The sequence below is a fragment of the Cryptotermes secundus genome, unplaced genomic scaffold (genome assembly GCF_002891405.2).
Source record: "Cryptotermes secundus unplaced genomic scaffold, Csec_1.0 scaffold4, whole genome shotgun sequence".
Taxonomy (NCBI): Eukaryota; Metazoa; Arthropoda; class Insecta; order Blattodea; family Kalotermitidae; genus Cryptotermes; species Cryptotermes secundus.
In genome coordinates this window covers 165273-188340 of record NW_019742439.1, presented here as the reverse complement: position 1 = coordinate 188340, position 23068 = coordinate 165273, and the positions used below count along the sequence as shown (strand labels likewise).

The window sequence follows — 23068 nt, the reverse complement described above, 5'->3', positions numbered from 1 at the left end:
AATTAGTGTTATCTCTTGAGACATTTTCTTGGCGAATTATTCTTAAGAGAGACGATATCCACATGTAAATGTTACCTATGAGCAAGCATACCACTGATAACATAGCGAGTGGCGTTGTTTGTAGTTTCCCATGGTCCCTTAAGTAAGTGCCTGGTAGTACCTTGCAAAAAACCATGATCATTATCTTCATTATCCACACTAGTATAGTACAGAATCATCCTACTTTTTGATCTGTATTAAGAACGCTGTTGACGAGTACGGTTAATTAGCAAGAATGACGAATAAATTAATTTAAACGTATGTTGACCTTCATTACAAGAAACCATTTACATAATAATACCATCTGAATTTTAGTTTTTTATAACATTCCTTTCTTGTAGATTCATGATTTAATTTCCTTCTATGTTTGACAAAGTCACACACGTTTTAATGATAAGTAAATTTATTTTTCATTCAATTAATTGATAATTATATCTCTTACTTCTTCTCTCTATCTGATATTCGTAATTGTTTTATGAAATACTACAGTCATTGTGAGTGTTTGCCCTACATAAATTCCAAAACGCCAACTCAGAACCTTTCATGAACAGTATTCACAATGTTGTATTAAACGGTGATAAGACTGGTTGTACAACATGCATCGTGAGGCATATATCCCACGATAAATTTAACCTCTGTTAAATAATTCACAAGATTCCATTCTCATGTCACTTCGATTTAAACCACCATTAATAGATAATTTAAGACTAAAATTCCGTATATATACAAGTATCCACAACTTGAAGAAAGCAATCTTCTGGGATTTGGCACCGTGTATATGTGGTGTTAACCGACGTTTCAGAGGAACGTATCGCCTCCATCTTCAGGGTAGAAGAAAAAATATAAGAAATCTGCAAGCGAAGAGACCGTGAGAACCGGTAAAAGCAGACTGTGTGGAAATATACACAACTGTGATGGAGGCGATACGTTCCTCCGAAACGTCGGTTAACACATATACACGGTGCCAAATCCCAGAAGACTGCTTTCTTCATAGTCACCGCCGTGAAAGCCTCAAATCTTACATGTCCACAACTTATTAGCCATAAAGCTGGGTGTCTTTGAAATTTGGCAAAGGGTTGAGTTCCGTAGTGATTATTTGGATATACTTGCATTTACTACAAATATGTGTCGGGACATTATCTATCGTCCTGTTTTTATCTAAAACATTACCCTATTTATGTTTCCAAGCACAAAGTTTCGAAGACTGGATTGTATCTCAGTCTTCAGGTGGAACCGACTCAGTTGGGCCCAATCGATAGAGCTAGTCCGGAGATAGGAATGCTCATTTTCGTCAAGTGTGCTAAATACCGAGTGTCCGAGATGAATCACGTATCACAAACTATAGATATATCCACAACATTCCAGTAGCCTATATGTGGCACTCCTTATTTTTCATAATTTTTTTTTTGGGGGGGGGGCGGAAACGAATTTTAAAATGTCGCTACTAGAGGGCATTCTGAACGCATAATGTGGAAGTCATTGTTTCTTGCTGTTGCTTTTATTTGTTATACCCTTGCTATAAATAAAGCGGGTAGCATTATTCTTGGGCATTCTGTGTAATGCGACACTACACAATCTTAACAGTCGAATTAGCATCGTAATGTAGAAGAATAATCAAGCAGACAGATCCTCTCAAGGATTAATTTAAAATGCTCCTTCCTTTTGCAGTCATATTTAGTTACATTTTAAAATGCCCCCGCCATAGCTCAAGCGGTTAGTCGCTGGCTTCTCTCCCCGGCGCTCCGGGTTCGATCCCGGGTCTGGTCAAGTGGGATTTGTGGTGGACAAAGTGGCGCTGGGGCAGGTTTTCTCCGAGTACTTCGATTTCCCCTGCCAATCTTCATTCCACCAATTGCTCCATAATCACCCTCACCTATCATCTGGGGCTGGTACAGTAGGCCAGAAGTGGCCGCAGTAGAAGGGACTTAGTCCCACCCCACTAGCAATAAAAAAAATATATTTTAAAATAATTTATTTTAAATTAAAAGAGGACATGCAAAATTTGAGGTCTTCATGGCGGTGATTATGAAGAATTCCGTCTTCTAGGATGTGGCGCCGTGCAGATATTGTGTAAACCGAAGTTTCAGAGGAACGTAACGCCTCCATCTTCCTGTTATAAAAAATCCGCGAGCGAGAAACCAGCCTGAGCAGGTGGCTCGCGGATTTTTATACTCTGAAGATGGAGGCGATACATTTCTCCGAAACGTCGGTTTACACAATATCTGCACGGCGCCACATCCCAGAAGACGGAATTCTTCAAAATAAAACATGTTTACTTTTATTCTGTTTTCTATACGTATAGAATCTTTTTCACTTTTACTAATTACGTTTTATTACAGATATCATAAAGCACAGAATAAAGCTGCGTTGTGGGATATTGTAGCATTCTGAATCGAACAGGATTTTGTTGCCCTGCGTAACGTTTACAATACCCATATAATTTGCAGGCAGTGTTTCCGGACCTAGCCTCCGTGTTGCAATTATCGCAAGGAGTAGCAGGACGGTGGTTGAGCCCGCATTTTGTGAGTCAGGGTGATGCATTGTAACTAACAGCCCTGAGTAACCCATACACACCATATAATCCTGATCTGAATTAGAGAACTCGACGAAATTCACTACGCATTCAGTTGAGAGCATGAAGGTCTAACACACGCATTGCGGGTTTGGGGTCATACAGGCACTGTGTATGCACTAACAGCGTCCAGGGCCACATGGCTGGAAGCCGAACTGCACACAATGGCTGGACCTTACTTGCACACCTGAATACACATTTTTATCACGTAGAGGGTACCTGATGGGCAATAAACGGCCCGCTGGACTTTCCACCGTGCCCAGAAGACTAATTTTGTGACACCAATTCTAATTTGTTTTGTCCCTTACAGAAAGTGCATGAAACTAATTCATAGTGTAGAGATTTTATAAGATTGATGTGTTCTGTGATGTGATACCTTTTAGTTCGATAGAAATTTACGGAAATTTTGGAGAAACAGCCTCCCTCCATCTTCAGGATCAAGCAGTAAGCCAAGCAAGAAACCAATAGGAAGTAGCCAGCAGTCAGATTTCTGCTTGTTGCTTGCTTATCGACCCTGAGGATGGAGACAGTACGTTCTTTCTAAGTGTCTGCAATTTATACCGAATTGCACGGTGTCACATTACAGAAAACAGTAGTCACCGTTGAGAGACCCTCAAATACAATATAAGGATTTTAGGTTCTCATGACACTGTCTTCATGGATGCGACACGGTGTCAAATTTCAGAAGATTTTACTGCCTACATTTTCAGCATATAAAATTGTTCCCCGATTTTTATTGTTATATGTGCAGAATGGCTTATTTTTAACCTCATCTTTATATATTCAGTGACATGTTTCTTTGCAATGACAGAAAAAATAAGGAACGCTGAGATGTTGAAAATTACATCCTGAAACCATACGGGCAACGAACCAAAGACCACCTAGCTATTCAGTTTCTGTTAAATTCTGAACATTACTTCATTTGAATTATCTCATGATTTTGTCAGCTACTTGATCTGATTTCGCACTAAGAAACCATGTTATTTTCACGTTAAAACGCATCCAAGAATAGACTCATGTTTTCTCTCTCCATCGCAGCAATATTTCTGCCACACTATCAATATAGTTTTTAAGTTGGTGACAAATCTGTGAAAAGAATTTCGTGAGATACGAGTACATGTGTGGGGATTGCGATGTTACAACTGTATCTCAATTGTATGGCGTCGAATGTATGCCGGTCATTGCATGATCACGGTAATATCTATGCATTTTCTTAGAGGGACTGAAAGAAACCACGAAAAACCTCAGTCAGTACAGCCGTGGAACCTCGGCTATATTCGAGCAAACATCTGTCGAAAGCGAACCTAAACCATTACTTATAGACAGATCTGTTCGGTTTGTTTCATTCGCAATAGGTCCAGATTTTAGGCGACCTGTTGGTACAAGTGGAGAAGTGCTGATGTGAGATAGGACAATCGATCTGAATGCAGGTCGACTTGTAGGCTTGGTGCAGCACTGAAGGGCTCTCCGCAAGACGAGTATACCTGGAAGTATTGTGGCGTATAGACGCGTCGCTAAGCGAAGACTCTGTAAAGAGCGGCCGTTGTTAGGTAACGCCCGCAAAATACACACGCAACAGTAGAATAACGGGGTTACGCATCCCGTTTCTAAGCAACGGATCGGTAAGCACGACTTTAGAACAATAGAGTTATTGTTAGAAACTGTGTTTTAATTTCTTACAAAGTGATTAAAGAGAAGATAATTGGGGCAACGAGTTCAGTTGAGCTCTACAAGTGAGGCTGAGAAGAGATGGTGATCCAGTTCGTTGAAAGTTGAAAGTCAGGCTGTAAAGAAAAGAGTTAGTTGCAAGAGTGAAGCTGTGGCAAGAAGACTTTGTGTGTGTTGTAGTTACAGTGATACTTGTAATTAATGTGTTAAAATCCGTTGCCAGGATACGACTATGAAGATTGAGAAGACTTCGTGTGTACTAGCGATTTGTAAAGTGTGTATATCAGTAATAGCCCTATAATTACTCGTAGTTCCGAATGGTGTGTATAAGTGGTCAATAAATCCAATATCCAATCCAAACCCCTTCTATAGTCACAATCCCTAAACATGTGATAGTATACACTCGTATATTTGAATATATAAACCTTAATTTGAATCAATGGTTGATCTTCAGTAGGGACGGGTGATAACAAAGATTAGTGACAAATCTAGGGGTAACGTTCCCACCTCATGACTCAAGGTACGCGGGTTCAAACCCGGAGGAGATCGTGGAATTTTTAAGGGCGGAAAAATTCAGGGAATAAGTCCTCCGTGAGGGACTTCAAGCCGTGGGTCCCGTGTCGTAGATTTACGGCACGTAAAAGATCCTCATGTCTCTAGGGGACCTCTGAGCTAAATTAGGCAAAAAGTTTCCCGCCCAAGCAGTTTCCAGTGCCTCTGGTAGATGGGGGAAGTATTAGGTACCGAAGGCCGACCTCGTTGGCTGAACGGGGCTAATAGCACGCACCAGTACAGGTACGGTATGGCGACTGGTAGAATATCAAAGGGGGACGTACAATAGATCAATAACTGGTCTAAGTGCATGGGGAAACCCACCCCCTCCAACAATAATAATAATAATAAAATATGGATGGACCATCCCATAGAAGAACTATTTAACTATAGACATAATTCTGAAGGGGGAATGTATATTAGGATTATATTAAAACGCTATTAGCTAGATATTATATTGTCGGTAGGACAACAGATTAATATTGATTTGAAATGATTTAGAATTAATCTATCGTGACCTAATCGAGTACTTTTCCATCATTTTCTAGAAGAAACTGACGAAAACCACGAAGAACCTTAATCAGGATAGGCTGTATCAGTGCTGAGATTCGAACAGAACACCTAGACTACAAGTCTACAGCGATAGCAGTACGCCAAACCGTTGCATGTTTATGTAGTCATATTTTATGAAGAATCATACACCTCTCTGAGCATACATCAGATTCGAGTTTTGAAAAGTGTGAACATAAAGTCTGTATGAAATTCCAAGCTCATGTTTGAAATATTTCGGGTATTGTAAATGAAGAAAAATGAAAAGAACTGGCATAGACGCCCACTACAAGCCCAGGCTTTCTTGTAGATCCATAGCTACAGTCTTTCTTCTGCTCTAGAAGAGGATTTTGTGTTGTTTTAGTTGTTCAGTCATGGCAAGCGGTGTTCAGAATTTTTGCATCCAGGACTTCCACTTGTTGCACCAGATGTCTCGCCCGGATTCACGTTCATTCCATGCTCTAGCGAATGAAATATAACAGGAAGTACGCATACATCCGAGCTCTTGTCCTGTTACAAGTTCGTATACAAATTTCGTACCATTATTAGTCCACTTTCTCTGTTCTTTTTTTTTCCCTTGGCACTACAGCCCCAGTGGGCCTAGGCCTACCTCCATGAACTTCTCCGTTCTCTGTTCTTAGTCAATTCAAATTGTAATTTCCGAATAGATGATTGATCACCACTCTCATAATTTGAATCCCCCCCCCCTTTCATGTTTCAGTCAGTTCTTATAGGACTGTATGATCATTTATCAGCCTTGAGTTCTTCCATTCCTGTGCCGAGTCACTGATCATATCACATGTAACACACTGTTTATCTTCCTTGCACTTACAGGATTTAGTAGTAAAGTTCACTGCTCAAGCACTAATGCTTCTGACTTGTTTCCGCCAGGTGCCCGGTTCGAATGTCTGTCGAGGCATCGATTATCCTGACTGAAATGTTTCTTGTATTTACTTAGTCTTTGTGGGCAAATGTCAGGGCCCAACATTAAAGTAGGTCATTTTTACATCCTGCTGCATTTGTTCCGTTTTATTATTCGTTGCTATTCAATCGCTGGCCTACATAATCTGAATTACTGACAGCGACATTCAGTAAACTACTACTACCACTACTACTACTACTACTACTACTGCTGCTGCTGCGCTAATACCGCTACTGCTGCCAATCATCCTACTACTATTACTGCAACTAATATTACTACTACTACTACTTATATTAATATTGTACTACTGCTGCTGTTGCTACTACTACTACTGCTGCTCTAATACCGCTACTGCTCTGTGAATCCTCCTCCTCCTCCTCCTCCTCCTCCTACTACTACTACTACTGCTGCTATCATTACTTTTACTACTTTTTTCCTTTTGGCGCTACAGCCCCAATTTGAGCCTTGGCCTGAGTCCATGAAACTCTCCGTTTCACTTCGGTTTACTACATCTTAGACGCTACTAATTATACTGCTGCTAATACTATTGCTACTACCACCACTTAACATTATTACTATTTCTGCTGCTAATACTACTACTACTACTACTGATGCTGCTGCTATTGCTACTACTGCTAATAATGCTATTACTAATTAAATAATTTTCCTGGAGAATAAAGCGCGGCTGACAACCTTACCGCCATCTTTGAGCCGATTGCCTAGATAATGTGGGAACCTCAACGTCTCACAACCCTATGTGCCTTCACGGCCTGGTACAGGGATAGCTTTACTTACTTTTACTTTACTTTACCACTACTACTACTGTCATTGATAATTTTACTGAACAGCTTAATTATCTCTTTGTTTTTCAAAAATATATTACCCATTATTTTTTTAGAAGGAAGTAAGCACTGGTTCAACAAAACACAAAATTCTATTCCAGTTTCTTGGATTTGAAGCAGTTAATTGAATTCAAATGCCTTGAATACACAAAACGCAGGACTCGTGTAGTCCGATATAAGGATATATGCCGCTGCTAGTTCTGTTACCTGTAGGGCAAAACTTAGATATGACTGCTTTATTTTCAGCCCTCGTGTCCTTTAATATCCTAGGTAAATACTCCACTAATTGTTAAATGTATGCAGTTGTTTTCAATGAAATGAAAGTTCCTTTAAATGTGCTTATATATTTACCATCTTTACAATGCGTCGGCGAGAAAATGACGTACCAAGTAATTAAACAAGAGGTGGAATTTGTTACGGAACGAGACAGGAAAAAGAGACAATAGAAGGGCAGTTCCTGTGTTCTGGCAGTTGCAGATCCGACTTCCTGGTGGTCTAGACGCCTCATCGTTAATTTTCATTCAGTACTGGAAGCTATACATGTTTGATAAGTTACAGCAGAACCAGAGAAGTTGTTAGAGTACTGTCCTTCCTTTCCGGAGGTCGCAGTTCTATTCTCTGGCAGGAAAGCAGGTCATTTTCAATGACCCAGTGTTATTTAATACTTTTTTATAACAAGAGATAATTTGAAAACAATTCTCTCCACGTCACAAGCGAAATGACGTGAATGCAGTTTAGGCCTTAAAGTTATTGACTGAAATTTTATCATATTTGAATTGAAAATAATGTTATTTGGAGGAAAATATATGAAAATAAATGTCTGTCTGCCTCTAACGTAAATTTCATGCGTAATCTTTCAAAGAACGTAAAATAAATGTTCTATGTGGAGGATTTGAGGGATGTGATATGTTTTTTATAGTAATTAAATCTGTAGACCGTTGTCTTTGTTTACAATATTATAACTCTCCTATATAACCGACTTTTTTTACCGATCAGTGACTCATATATTTTGGAAATTACTAACATGGACGGTATGACTCTCTGGAGGCCTTGGTTTTCTCGTGGCTTGTTTTGCAGCACTGACAGTATCTCTGGATTTTATAGCTTTCCATGATATGGTGATTGATGAATTATGAAGTGGAAAGGATTGGGAAGGAATCAGTAAAAATTTAATAGAGCTACTCTCCTGATATGTTTCTAGAGGGTCTGAGGAAAACACGAGAAACATAAGGCAGGATAACTGGAATTCACACCGAAGTTCTAATGAAGCAACTCCCAAATACAAATCTACAGCTTTGCGTTTTCACAATTCTACTCGGCTAAGGCCTTAATGAAAATAATAAAAAAGGTAAAGATATCCGTGTAAGAAGTCGTGGAGGCCCATAGGATTGTGAGACGTCGAGGCTCCCATATTTTTCTAGAAATCGGCTAACAGATGGCGGTGAGGTTGTCCACCTTACGCGCCGGCCGCCCTTTACCTCCAAGAAGATTCCTGGTACTCATTTCTGTTAGAGGCAGAGTCGACACGAGGGCCATAATGCGGTTGGAAGGATTAGGCCAATTGAGAATCCAATGACCTCGTCAGGAATCGAAACTGCGACCTTCCGGAATTTAGCACAGTGCCTCAACCAACTAAGCTACTGCGTGCCCCTTTAATGACAATAGATAAAAAATAAGAATATGAAATTTTGCTTTAGGAAATTGTCGGTGTTTGTAATAAAAGGATGATTTTATCGCTTATGGCGCTATGTAAATGTTCCCAATGGCAGGCGAATAAAATTTTCGAATTCATGTAATGTTGCAAAGTTCCGTAAGTATTTTGTTTTTGTTACCACTAGAATATCGCACATACAGGTAACTAATTGTCAAACCTTTATCACTGGGTTATGAATAGGAAAACAGCAACAAAAAAGCTAGACTTTGTTTTCTAGAACTGTTTATTATGTTCACACACATATTTCTTCCTTTCGTTTTTCATCACGACAGCTTTTCGGCTGAAAAGAAAATTGGAAAGTAAGTTTCTTGAGGAAACAAACAATAATTTATATGAGGAGTTAAACACCTGGCGGACTCTTTTATATCACCATTAGGTTATGCCACATTTTAAAACGCCTGGAAACTTTTCTCGTTTTATATGACCATGCTTTAGTAAACCTGTGAGTTTACGTAAGCCATTTGTGTGTTTTTCACCTGCTTCTTGGACGCTAGACGTTCTTATGGCTACATTTTTTTAATGAAAACCTTCCTAAAATAAAGTCCTCGATTTTTAAAATTTTTAAATCTGTGATGCCTTAAGGATTTTGTCTCTGAAGCATCGAACGTTGGCATAATTGTTGAGACATGCATTGTAATCGATCTGGAAGGAAACGGTACTGACCTAATCGAGGTACTATTCCGGTATTTATCTGGAGTGACTGAGGAAAGTCATGAAATATCTCAGGATAATCGGTGTCCTAACTGAGATTCGAACCAAGTACTTCCCTAACACAAATCTAGTGCTAGCCAATTTCTCGTATAATACTTCCGCCATACGAAAACTTATATATGGACTCTGCAACTCTTTGGATGCCCATTTTACACGATATACGCAAAATTAAGGTAATTAGAAGAAGTAGGCCTATTTATCTTCGCCGGCGAAACAACTTATTGCATTTAAATTAAATTTAGTATTTGAAACCTACACCAATCTTTGCGAAGCAGATGTAATTTCCACAACTTTGCCGACAAGCGGCGGTCTCTCGGTCGGTATAGTTCGTTTGCGGACTACAAGCCACGGTGTTAATTCTAGTTTAGTTATTATTATTATTATTATTGGAGGGGGTGGGTTTCCCCATGCAACGCGACTAATAGTCTATTGTACGCCCCCTTTGATATTCTACCAGTCGCCANTAAAAATTCCACGACCTCTGCCGGGTTTGAACCCGCGTACCTTGAGTCATGAGGTGGGAACGTTACCCCTAGACTACTTTTACATCACCATCAAACCGAATATAATCATTTTGTCAACAATTGTTCTTATACGAAAATTTAGGGTGAAGGTGCTGGGATGACATTGGAGCCCACTGTAAGCCTTTCCCTTCTTGTGAAAGTGCATATTACCTCCAGCCTTTCCTTCCCTTCGCTATTAGGCGAAGGTAAATTGCTGACGTCACCTCTTGACTGCTTTAACAGCCATGAAATAACAGTACACATTTCATAACGAAGAATTATTACATTTGAACAAATATTATATATATGCAATTCAGATATGAACTTTAATTTGAAAAATTTTGCGTTCAATTTTGTACAGCGACGTGGAGTAATTGGCACGATTGCGATGTTATATTTCTGTGCCCTATTAAAATGGAACCTGTAATTTGCCATTCTGCCATGACAAAGACCCAGAGACCGCCTTTTACAATTTTGTTAAACGTCGAAACAATTTCGCCACGTCAACTCCCGTTAGCCTCGCTGTTAGATGTGATGTAGCTTAAAAGAATTGGTTTCTAGCGTTCTGTTCCAAATACACATATGCGATAAAAGCATCTGAGTCAGCATTGGCACACTGGTTTCTCCCGCTGCATACGTCCGGTATATTAAAAATTCTGAACGCTGTAGGCCATACCTTCATTTCATGAATAATTGATGCCAGAATTATTTATCTTTCCAACAAGAAGAAAATACAAAATAAGTAACAAAAGATCCACCTCTGTACCAGAACCTAAACCAGCTGAATGCATCTCACAGCCTCACTGCCTCTTTCTTTATGGCTGATTTGAATATCGTGCTCCCACCATGCTATATACTTGCAGAGGTTTCCACATCAAAATTCTGTAAGGAACATCGTGGTTGCAAAGCTAGAACGGATCCATATTCCGTACCTCAAGGTTTCGAATACCAGCCCGATAGTCTGGTCTGCTTACTGAAAGATTTCGTGGTTTTCCTCCGAACAGACGTTAGGTTAGCATCTTAAAATATGTCATTGCCATTTTGTCTACATTCACAATCATGTCACTAGAAGTTATTTAATCTATGCTCTTGGAAATTATCCTTTAATTTAATGAGGAAGAAACAAAATTGTTTTCGTATAGCCTTGCACACTCATTATTGTGGATCGTAGAAGGATGCTTTCATTAGCTACGCTATATAACATGAAATGGTAGGATGAATCATGAATAATGAATCGTACCTATCATAGCCTACTCGAGCGCCTACCCTGAACTTTGTCTGGAAGAACTGAAGAAAAGCACGAAAAATCTCAAGATAGTCAGAATTCCAGATAAAATTCGAAAGAGAACCTCTCGAATATTAGTCAGGAACTTTATCACTAAGCGGTTTCTCTGGGTGAATACAAGTTTTTGCTACAAGCCGGAAGGTCGCGGGTTCAAGTCCCCATGAGGTCATTGGATTTTTTTCAATTGACCTAATCCTTCCAGCCGCATTATGGCGCCTACTCATGCCACCGTATGCACTGGTTCAACTCCAGCCTGCTGACCGTCATACAAAATAAAATACTTTTAACTTTTTCTCCTGTTATGTAACATGTAACCCTAAATAAGAAACTAATTATTGGCCAACTCCTCAGGGAGCAGGACAGAATGTTGAATAAAATATTCAAAAATTTCTTTTACTCTTCTGCCTTAATATGTTATTTGTCTCGGAAGGATAGGAGAGCCGTTGAGCTATGATTATAATAATATTTTACAGAGCACCGTGTAATTGTATTAAATGGTAAATATGGTGAATTCTCTTGTTTCAGAACCTGCTATTCTACTACGACTCTGATTCATGCAATCGGCCATCAGGAGTTGTTTTGCTTGAAGGCTGCTACTGTGAGCGCCTCATTACAGCCGGCAGCGGCAGTGGGGGGAAAAACAAGGAAGCTACCGATAAGCAGGTAGGAAGCAAGTCCTCATACGTATAGAGTTCTAATAATTTAAAGTTTTCTTAGCTCTCGCAGATGGTTTGTGCTGTGCTTGGCTTGTATACCCCATCTTGGTGCTGACACAGGTGTCCTGACATAGGGACTAATTCTATCAGTTGGGCCCAACTAAGTACGTCTTACCTGAAGACGGAGATAAAATCCAGTCTCCGAAACATTGTGTTTTGAAAAATAAACAGGGCGGTTTTTCTATATAAAGACAGAACGATGGATAACGTCCAGAATAATATTTATGCCACGAGTGTACAAAATGCGTCCGTTGTAACGAACGTACTTTATGACGAACGTTGCTGAGGACACCACACAGTTGCAGAATGCAGTGAGTAGTTTTTTGTCTGCAATGGAGCAAGAAGAAAGCATAGCATTCGCCTCTCTTGTTTATTCATACAACGGACGTCACGACGTTCGTTATAACGGACGCATTTTGTGCGCTCGTGTGGCCCCAGCCTTAACGCTGTTACACCTGAGAGAGGAAATTTGATGGCCTCAGTCAGACCATCCAGTCAAATACAGGGATAGTACCTGGATTAGAATACTATCGCTTCCTTCTCAGTACTTCTCAATTCATAATTCATTGCTCACTCTACTGGTCGACATTTTATGGTCTACATGCTGACAGCGTCGAAAAATGAGCCACTAAATAACTCTGTTATATACTATCACATATATTGTATGTGACTACAGACGGGGTTTGGATTGGTGTATGGATTTAATGACCACTTACAGGTCATAACTACAAATAACTATGACACTATCGCTGATTTCCACACTTTAAAAATCACTACACGTTAAATATTCTTCAGTTTGCTACTAGACGTTTCCTGGTAGCGGCTTCTAACAAGGCTGTTCCTTTGTAGTGCCTTCACTAGGTATTTCCTGGTAGCGCATGTCAACACGGGCTATTTCTCTGTTTCCGTGCTCAAGTCCCGCACAGAACCTACTGCCAGTTATTAACTGAATTTGTTGCCCCAGTTCTCTTCTTTATAACTCCTCTGCACGGACGGCGTAGACAACATAATTTTTCCTTGCATGCCGTTGCCCAGAAAAGGATATAACCGCTCATCTCACGATCGTTCCATAGCTGCGGCTATTCACGCTACAATATTGTGGAGATTTCGACATGTTATAATTCAAATTTTGTTCTCAGGAAATGGTATTTATTGCTGTTTTTAGATTGGTTTGAATTCGCTAGCCGAATGCTTGTTTCTTGGGTTTGACACTGTTAAGTAGTGTTATCTACTGCTGGACTTTCAGTGGAGGTGGGCCATGCTGTCTTAAATATGGTTACCTAAATATCTCTCTCTCTAACATCCAAGTTCTAGAAATTTTAATGTTAAATTCTTACTTACTTACTTAATTACTCATGGAGCTGAGCCCTTCTGGAGGAGCCGCAAATTCTGCAGCTACTCAAGAATATCCCAGCATCTTATGGAACCCGAAGGTTCATTACCGTGTTCACAAGAGCCCTCCACTGGTCCCTATCCTGAGCTAGATCAGTCCAATCCATACCGTCCCATCCTATCTCTCTAAGATCCGTTTTAATATTGTCCACCCACCTACGCATTGGTCTTCCCAGTGGTCTCTTTCCTTCTGGCTCTTCCACCAATATCCTATACGCATTCCTCGTCTCCCCCATTCTTGCTACATGCCCTGCCCACCACATCCTCCTTGACTTGATCATTCTAATTATGCTTGGAGAAGAGTACAAGTTATGAAGCTCCTCGTTGCGCAGTTTTATCCAACCTCCTGTTACTTCATCCCTCTTCGGTCCAAATATCCTCCTCAACACCCTGTTCTCAAACACCCTCAGTCTATTTTCCTCCCTTAATGTAAGAAACCAAGTTTCACACCCATACAGAGCACACATAAAAATTTTGTAATTACCAAGATACGTCTGGATACGTTAATGAACGCTAATGGAATTTAAGAAAGTTAATGATGCAACTGATGAAGGTCATAATATTCACCATTGTGGGTTATTTTTTAATAGATCTACTACTCTATTTTATTTTATTGAATCGTTCACGATGCATCACTGCCATTTCGAGATTTGCCGGCCATTGTGTAGGTATATTAAGTTGCAGATGATGGCTTTCACTTTAAATGATAGTAAAAACACCAGCAAATTCGATTAAGTACAGCACAGGAAGAGTATAAATGCGTTAATTCTTTATAAATACTGGTAAGTAGCTGTTACGAGGCCCAAAATTAACATTTATTTCCCACTGAATAAACCACGACAGTATCTCAGTTTTTTTTCGTGGTAAGCTATATTCTCACTTAAATATGACGATGAATTTTTATACATTTTTAATTTGTAAGTGTTCAAAAATGTGACCTCAACGCTTCTAAGTAGAACTTTTGTCGAAATAAATTCTGATTAAGTCCCCCTGCGAGCCTTTCCTTCGTTCTTCCTATTTTCTTCTTTGTTTTTCCTAAATAATGTACAACAATCCAGTTGATACCTCACAGGGGCCCATGGCATTTCTGCTGCAAATAGCAGCCAGATATAGGTGTTCAGGAAAATAATTACCCTTTATTATGAGAACAATACGAAGCATACAAACACATTCTTTTTATAGACTATAGAATTTTGGTATGTTAAAGCAGGTGGTACATATAGTGACCACTTCTTTCCAAAGTTTAATTATGATGTGCCTAGAGTAAGGGAAAATCTAATCTAAGCAGGTCTGACTCACAATAAAAGAAGAGCCACGTCATCTCTGTAACGAAGATCCGTCAGTTGATGCACAAGCAAATCTCATAGTACATTTTGACACCGAACTGTCCGATTATTTGCCTTTAAAATAAATGACAGCAGCTTAAACGTAGTTACCATTTCATTCCAAACAAATAACTTGCTAACTAATGATATTGTCACGGTTTAGAGGTGTGCGAGACTATAGACGGGATATGGATTGGATTTATTGACACCACTCGAAATTACAACTCTGTCGCTGATCTATACACTTTAGAAATCACCACAACACTCGCTAAGCCTTTTTCAGCCTGCTGTGTCTTTAACAGTCGTTCCCTGGCAATGACTTCTAACAATGGAGATTCTTCAGCTTCCCGCGCTCAGGTCATCTTATTACATCCACCCGTGCAGAACTCAACACTTGTCACCCGAAGTATAGCACCATCTTTTCTTAGCCTTCCTTGCAGAGCTCAACTGAAATGCCAACCCTCAAGTAACACTCTCAAGTATCTGATTTTGAGTCTCATTTTACGACCGATAGTCAGTCGGCCAGTCTGTCTTGTCACAAAGCACCCATCTGGGGCTTGCGACCAGATCGTTAGTACTGTTTGACAGTTAGGTCTTGTTTTTTGTGGGCACCCTCTCTGATGAGAGGACGGGTCTGTCTTTTCTATATGCTGCAGGCATATATGCAGGCAGTCTTTCTCGGGTCCGAGACCACATATTACTGTCTCAAATTTGAGACGTCCCTTTTCGTCGCCTCCTACGACTCGCACGGTCACGGTGGAGGTATTCGAACCCACCTCCACACGGGCCTTTCAATTATTATCTGGCCTCGCTATATATATATCCTCGGGGCGGACCCAACAGGAAACACCGTTCTTAACAGTTTCTCTGTTGTGTGCGTGTTTGCCGATCCATTTTCTAGAACCAGCCGTGTGTTAATTTGCTTATTGCATAACAACGTCTGTACTCTTTGTTTGTTACGGGGTCTTTCCCTAGCAACGGATCTCTACGCCACATTATCAAGTTAGTTTCCTCACACTGCGCAGTATACTAAAATTAATTAACTGCTTTCCCACTGCCACAACGTTTATATTTTAGTAATGGAATGGGAGCAAATAATTACACTGTACCTCATGTTATTAGGCAAGGCAAATGCATTCATCTTTTTCATTCAGTAGTCCGTGACGCAAATCAACAAACGAACGTCAGTGTTGCATAGATTCAGGCAAAAGTAACAGCCCCTCCTGAGTAAAGTGCAGAGACTGCGTAGCTATGCTCTCAATTTAGAGGGACGTTTAATTTAACAAATTGGGCGAATTCCCTCAGGTGCAGTTCGATTTAATTTTTTTAATTCTTTTATTTGAAATATTCTCGACGAATATTTTTTAACGACGTGCTCCATTGCTGCTGTACAGTCACTTCAACACGTAATTCGCTTTATTCCTTGGATTTCACGGGATTTATATACTACACATGTACAGTGCACAGTGTGGGCACGCGGTAGCGTACTTGGTTGAGGCACTATGCTACAAGCCGGAAGGTCACGGGATCAAATCCCGATGAGATGGATTTTTTCAATTTACCTAATTCTTCCAGCCGCACTGTGGCCTTGGGGTCGATTCAGCATCTAACAGAAATGAGTACCAGGAATATTCTTGGGATGTTCTTGGGGGTAAAGAGCCGCCGGCGCGTAAGACTGACAACCTTGCCGCCATCTATGAGCCGATTGTCTAGAAAATGTGGGAACCTCAACATCTCACAACCCTATGGGCCTCCAAGGCCTGTTAAAAGGATACCTTTACTTTACTTTTACTCTGTAATCGAGTCATGAATTAAACAGCACGATGTTAGGCCATTGTCAGTTTAAAACGAAAGTTTATGTGAAAAATAACTTACATCACCTTGAACAGCGAAAGTTTTGTCGTAGCTCTGAAAATCTGTCCGTAGGTGTTTTGTGGTGTTTTCTGTTTGGCTGGCTTGTCCCTTACATTTCATATATATGCAGTACTGATAATAGTATAGTTGCTGAAGATTATTTTTATTTCTGGTAGATATTTACAGATACGTATGCTGTGAACATGGAGGCAAGAAGTTCCTCCGAAATGTTGGTGAATACCTACTATACTACTTACATCTCGGAAGATAGTAGTCTTCATAATCACCTTCCCGACAATCTCACATCTAACATAGTCCCACTTTTTCATGCTAAACTGTATTTCTAATAACAAGTTAATAAGTAAAACTGTGGACTATAACATCAATAGCAAATGTTAGAAATTTAACAATTGTAAATTGTTGCAGCCTTAATAGAATAATATGCCTAACTAACTAACTAACTAACTAACTTCATGAAGCCGCCCGATGTGCAGTTACTAAAGAACTTCTCAGCATTTTATGAAACCTGAGAGTTCATTATCTGCCTATCCTTACTTGAACCGCCTGGTCGTTTGATATAATTACTAATGCTAGTTCATGACTTACAGACTGACTGACTATTTCAGCGGTTGACTTGCCTTGAATGGCTCAGAGACTTATCGACTGTCAAATTCGTTGACGGCCGGACTGAACCGCTTTCTCACTCATTGACTGATACATTTAATGACTATTTCACTGACTACCTCGCCGACCGATTGACGGAATCCAGAGAATGATTTCCTGAAAATGGACATTCTCTGTAGAATCTGTAGCTCGAAACTGTAAGTCATTAATGTGTATGAAATTTCAACGGGAGTGCATTACGTAGCTCTTTATCTGCAGCTGGCCATCATTTTAGTTCCCGCATTTCATGTGCATATTCAGTCGAGTCCATGAATCTTAGATATGCCATTAATAATTGGCTACATTACAGTCGACCTGACATCTGCACCAGAAATAGCAAGTAAAGTAAGTTTGTAAATTCGTTTTTGACGTTTATTTTGTTTAGTTGCCTTAAAAAGCAGTGCTGTTTGATGACATTTCCAGGCCCGCTGCCCGTATTCTCTCGGACCACACTTCATCCCCAGCCTTCCTTCTTCAGCATGTTGGGCAGAAACCTAGACCCTAAATTAATGTTCGTTAATACATTTATTGGTAAATAAAATGTAAAGCTATGGCTGTAACCGGCTGTGGAGGCCCATAGGGTTGTAAGACGTCTAGGCGCCCACATTTTCTAGACAATCGGCTCACAGATGGTGTTGAGGTTGTCAGCCCGGTCGCACTTTAGCACCAGTAAAATTCCTGGTACTCATTTCTGTCAGAGGCTGAGTCCACCCTGGGGCCACAATGCGGCTGGAAGGATTAGATCAATTGAAATATCCAGTGACCTCATCGGGAATCGAAACTTCGAACTTCTGGCTTACAGCATATTTCCTCAACCAACTATGCTACCGCGTGCACGTGTATATATATATATACTAGAGTGACACATAAAAGTGTAAACAGTAGTTATCCACAAGAAACCGGACTCTTGACAAATGACTATCTACAATGCCGACAAGTAAAGATGTAAATACAGACGCCGTGTACTGCTATCACCGCGAAAAGTTACAGACCCGTCCTCTCGGCAGAGAAGACGCCCAGCATCGACAAAGCCTCAACTGTCTGTAGGTAAAAAATGTGGTCTTGGGTCCCAGATGGGGCTTGTCACAAAGACTGACTGGCCAACTGACCTTCGATCGTAATGTGAAATTTTGATTTTGCATTGACTTAGACCCTGAAGAAGGAGGCAGAATCGTTCTGAAACGTCTGAAACCCTGTCTCATATTCACACCGCGTAAAGACTCAATAGCAGAATAGAAATGAATAGCGAACCAACGTGAAAACATAAAATAAATATTTCATATTCCTTGTTTATCAGACGAAGTTTAAATTCATCCCCAGGTTTGAATCATATCCACAGTGGTTCATGACATACTGTGTACCGAATGAATGAGCCAGGAACAGAGAAACGCAATTCATTGAAGAAAGCAGTCTTCTGGGATTTGGCACCGTGTATAAGTGGTGTTAACCGACGTTTCGGAGGAACGTATCGCCTCCATCTTCAGGGTAGAAGAAAAAGTATAAGAAATCTGCAAGCGACAACGGTCTTGTCGCTTGCAGATTTCTTATACTTTTTCTTCTACCCTGAAGATGGAGGCGATACGTTCCTCCGAAACGTCGGTTAACACCACTTATACACGGTGCCAAATCCCAGAAGACTGCTTTCTTCATAGTCACCGCCGTGAAAGCCTCAAATCTTACAACGCAATTCATTGTTTTTACAGTTTTATATTGATATCCCCAAATGTAATAAGAATAAAAGTAACATGAATAAATTTCTATTGCACACGTTGTGCCGTTCTGTTCGGGTAGAGGCCTCGTGATGGGGTAATCCCCCGTCGAAGGAGTCTTATCTATCTGAAGGATCCATTGCTGCTGAAGTATGCTAAATGGAATAACCCAGAGGGCCTAATCCGTGGAAGCTAAGGAAACAGAAAGTTCTCTTGCAACATCACTCCTTCTCGAAGCCACTTTGCTTCATGGGGTTTAACGCTAGAATGAATACTACATAGTTTAAGAAGTTACACATATCTGCAGCACTTGAAGCTCTCACGACGATGGTTATGAAACATTCTATATTCTCGGATTTAACGCCGTGTAATCCGTTGAAAGCCAACCAGCGTTGGCTCCGTCTTCAGGCTTGACCGAAATAAAAATGAGGCAGTCAGCATGAAGCAGGTTTATAGATTGGATACAGTTTTCCAGTTAGAAATAAATTATGGCAACAGATAACATCCATTCATATATAATTAAATTGTATTTACAGATCTGTATGGATTTTATTTTCTACTTCCATCTCGGATAAAAACTCTTTTAAATTTAGAGAGATGGGACTGGAATGTCGATAACAAGGTAGCTGTCCTATAAATGGCTCATAAGGGATCCAGTCTGCTGAAAGACTACATGTGGGAGGTTAGTAAATTAAGGCCCAGACGATGCAGATATTGATTATGTTTCTGAAATGTTGTAGAGAGGAAGAGAATATGAAACTACATCGCGAGACACACAATGATCTGTATAGGTGACAAGGTTGACTGATCACTCTGAAAGTGATTTTTCGATTTGCTCCGTAATTTTAGTCCGCAAGCGAACTATACCGACCGAGCGACCGCCGCTTGTCGGTGAAGTTTAGTGCCAACTTTTGCGGATAGAGGGTGTCGCGTGGTCAGCGCAACGAATCCCTCAGTTATCCTCAAGAGGCTGAGTGGACACCTTTCCAGACACACTACTTCTCCGAAAAAAAATCTGGTAGCGCCGGGAATCGAACCCTGACCACTATACCACAGAGGCGGTCTTTCGATTTGCTAATCTTTATATCTTTCTGCCAATCACAGTGGCGGCGCGGTTTAAGGCATGAACTGTCTTCACTAGCTCGAACTCTGGAATCATGGGTTCTAATCCCTCTCAAGGCATTGATGTCTGCATTTATTCTGTGCTTGTGTTATTCTTTCTGTAGGTAGAGGCCTTGCGTTGCGCTGGTCCCCCGTCCAAGGGGTCTACCGACTGTTTATGAGGTTAATACGATACTGCAAAAGGGGCCAAGGTCCAACAAAGGGCTCTAGAGTCATAGATAGATGTATTATAGATCTATTGTGAACAGGTTTACTCTGATAGCTGTCTGTGTCTTGCTTGTTGCCTACTTCCCTTACTCTTCAGGCTTGATTGAGACAGTACGTTCCCCAAAAATGTCGATAAATTTCTGCTAGATTACACTGCGTCACATTTCAAAGGATAGGATTCTTCATAATCACAGCTATGAGATTCTCAAATCCACTCTGATTTCCTTTTACCACCCTCTACCGCTGTTTTAGTAGCACGGCCTGAAGTCTGCAGCAACTGTGGCTGCCGGAGGGGCCTGCATAATGCAGAGGACTTGCCCCTGTAACGGCAGACCCGGACTTTAGGATGAGTTAGGTGGAACATTACATTGTGGTCCCGGTCTCTTCGGTGTTCATATTTCATAAGCCTGTAAGCCTGCACATTCATCCGTAGCAGGAGATGCAATGATTCATTGTTACTCGACGTGCAAACATATTGAGGATAGAAGTTACTTATGCCAAGATTCAAAGGATTTGGTTTCTTTTATAAAAATTAACATATATCCAAGGGAAATTTTTATATATGTGTATGGGCGGACATCTTTACTAGTTTTTTTTTTAATTCGCTTAGTGGGATGTGGAGTCCAACTGCTTCCACTCGGCGCGGCGGCCACTGATTGGCCTATTATAGCCTGCCCTAAATTATTCTGATGATGGAGAATTTGGTGGAATGAAGATTCGCAGGGGAAACCGAAGTACTCGTAGAAAACCTGCCCCAGCGCCACTTTGTCCACCACAAATTCCACTTGACCAGACCCGAGATCGAACTCGGACCGCCGCGGTTGTAAAGCCAGCGACTAACCGCTTGAGCTATGGCGCGGCCCTGCGAGGTCTAAGGCATGAATTGTTTTCGCTCGCTCGAACGCTGGGATCGTGGGTTCGAATCCCACTGAAGACATGAATGTCTGTATTGTGTGAGTTTATTCTGTGTTTATGTTGTTCTGTGTGTAGGTAGCGGCCTTTTGACGGGCTGATCCCCCGTTCAAGGAATCCTACAGACAATGTATAGGATCAAGAAACTGAAAAAGCGGCCAAGCTCCAACAAAGGGCTGTAGAGCCATATTAATAATAACGTTAGCATTAATTAAATCGAGTTGATATGAAACTGCATGTGATTAGAAGGAAGTTGTGTAATGACGTTACTTTAGGGACGTAAGTATAAATAAACATCACCGTCCCGGCTGTAGAGAAAACGTCGTGTGCTCATGTTCGGCCTTGTCTTCTCGACTCAGTGATGTATGTAGTGCGTGCAAGTGACGGGGATACTCATATGTTGGTCGACCGGCCCAGATAACATGATCGTCAATTGCAAACAAGACATCCACACTCACCCTCACATCATGACACCAACCCCTAATGACAACAGCAGTCGTAGCATGATTAATGCAATGGCATAGAACCTTTCATTATGCGTGGGACGTCACTAGAATGACTGCCAGAATTTATCATCATCATCACTGATATTTTTTAGTCGAGACCTCGGTGAGAATCTCAAGAATATTCATGATCTCTCTCCGGTAAAACTTCGGCGCGGTTCCAGTATTTTTTTGGGGGGGTGGGGGGTTATTTTACGACGTTGTTATTTGAGATAGACAATATATTGTTGAATATCAGGGTGACAGGTGAATGATGTATTCATCCGCTTCTGCCCTCATGTCCCGGCTTCTTTCTGCTACTACTGCTTTTTTATTCTCTACCGCGTGCCTAGGGCCCAGGGACACATCTTCGTACCAATGATCCTCGGTTCTCTGCCTGCCGTACCCTTACCACTTCTCCTTTTACTACACCAAGTCATCATCAAAGTCACCTTAAGACCGACGGTCAGTCAGTGAGTAGGGCTCATAACCAGATGTTAGTTACTGTTAATTACGGTTTTGTCCATGTTAGGCGCCCTCTCTGACAAGAGGATGGGTGATTAACTAGACCATCACGAACGGCCCATTTTAAGGCCTTGCGGATTATTCCATTCTTGTCTCCTATTGGTTTACTCGGTTGTGCCTGACTGCCAGTGGATACTGGCGGTTTTTATGTCCTACGGACAAGGCAACGGGAACTGACTTGTTTTCCTCCCTGTTTCCCGTATATTCCGGTTGTTCTGTTTGTACTTGCTTCAGGTTGGTTTCTTGCTTGGCTTATTCTTCGAACCCTGAAGATGGAGGCATGTTTCTCGGAAATAGTGTTCGACTTTCAGCGGACTACACGGCGTTATATCACAGAAGATATGACTCTGCTTTTATGACGTTGAATGAGATAATTAATATAAAGTCTCCGAAACAAATAACGTTAAGTTTTTACTTCGAGATTTCCCTAGGGAGACTAAGGAAGACCACGAAAAATCAAACAAGTTAACATAGCTTGTAACCCCACCGAAAGAGTGACCGAGTAACTACCAGCTCTCTTACTAACAGGTGCAGTTTATTGGTGAATGAGTTGCCAGTGCTCTTGGAACATGTGCCTCTTCATCAACGACAACACACGTGGTTCGTGCGTGACGGGGAACCACCTCATTCTCTCCGCATTGTCAGGCAGCTCCTGAACGAGACTTTCGGTGAACAGTGGTTAGGACGTGGAGTCCCAGTCCCAGTAATCCTCTGCATTGTTCGCTGTGGGGACACCTAAATCTCTCATGTATTCAGCGCCGATAAATGATTCTAAAGGGTTCGATGGCGTATAACTAACATTCA

General features: G+C 40.9%; 1 protein-coding gene across 2 annotated transcripts in view; it reads left to right on the top strand.

Annotated features, from left to right (window-relative positions):
- Window positions 1–23068, top strand: part of LOC111873049 (ras-specific guanine nucleotide-releasing factor 1) — a 233642-nt gene that overhangs the window by 72932 nt on the left and 137642 nt on the right. For both annotated transcript variants that reach the window (XM_023867418.2, XM_023867417.2), the window contains exon 2: window positions 11883–12020. In XM_023867418.2, coding sequence (XP_023723186.1) covers window positions 11883–12020 — 138 coding nt within the window. The remainder of the gene's footprint in view (window positions 1–11882; window positions 12021–23068) is intronic.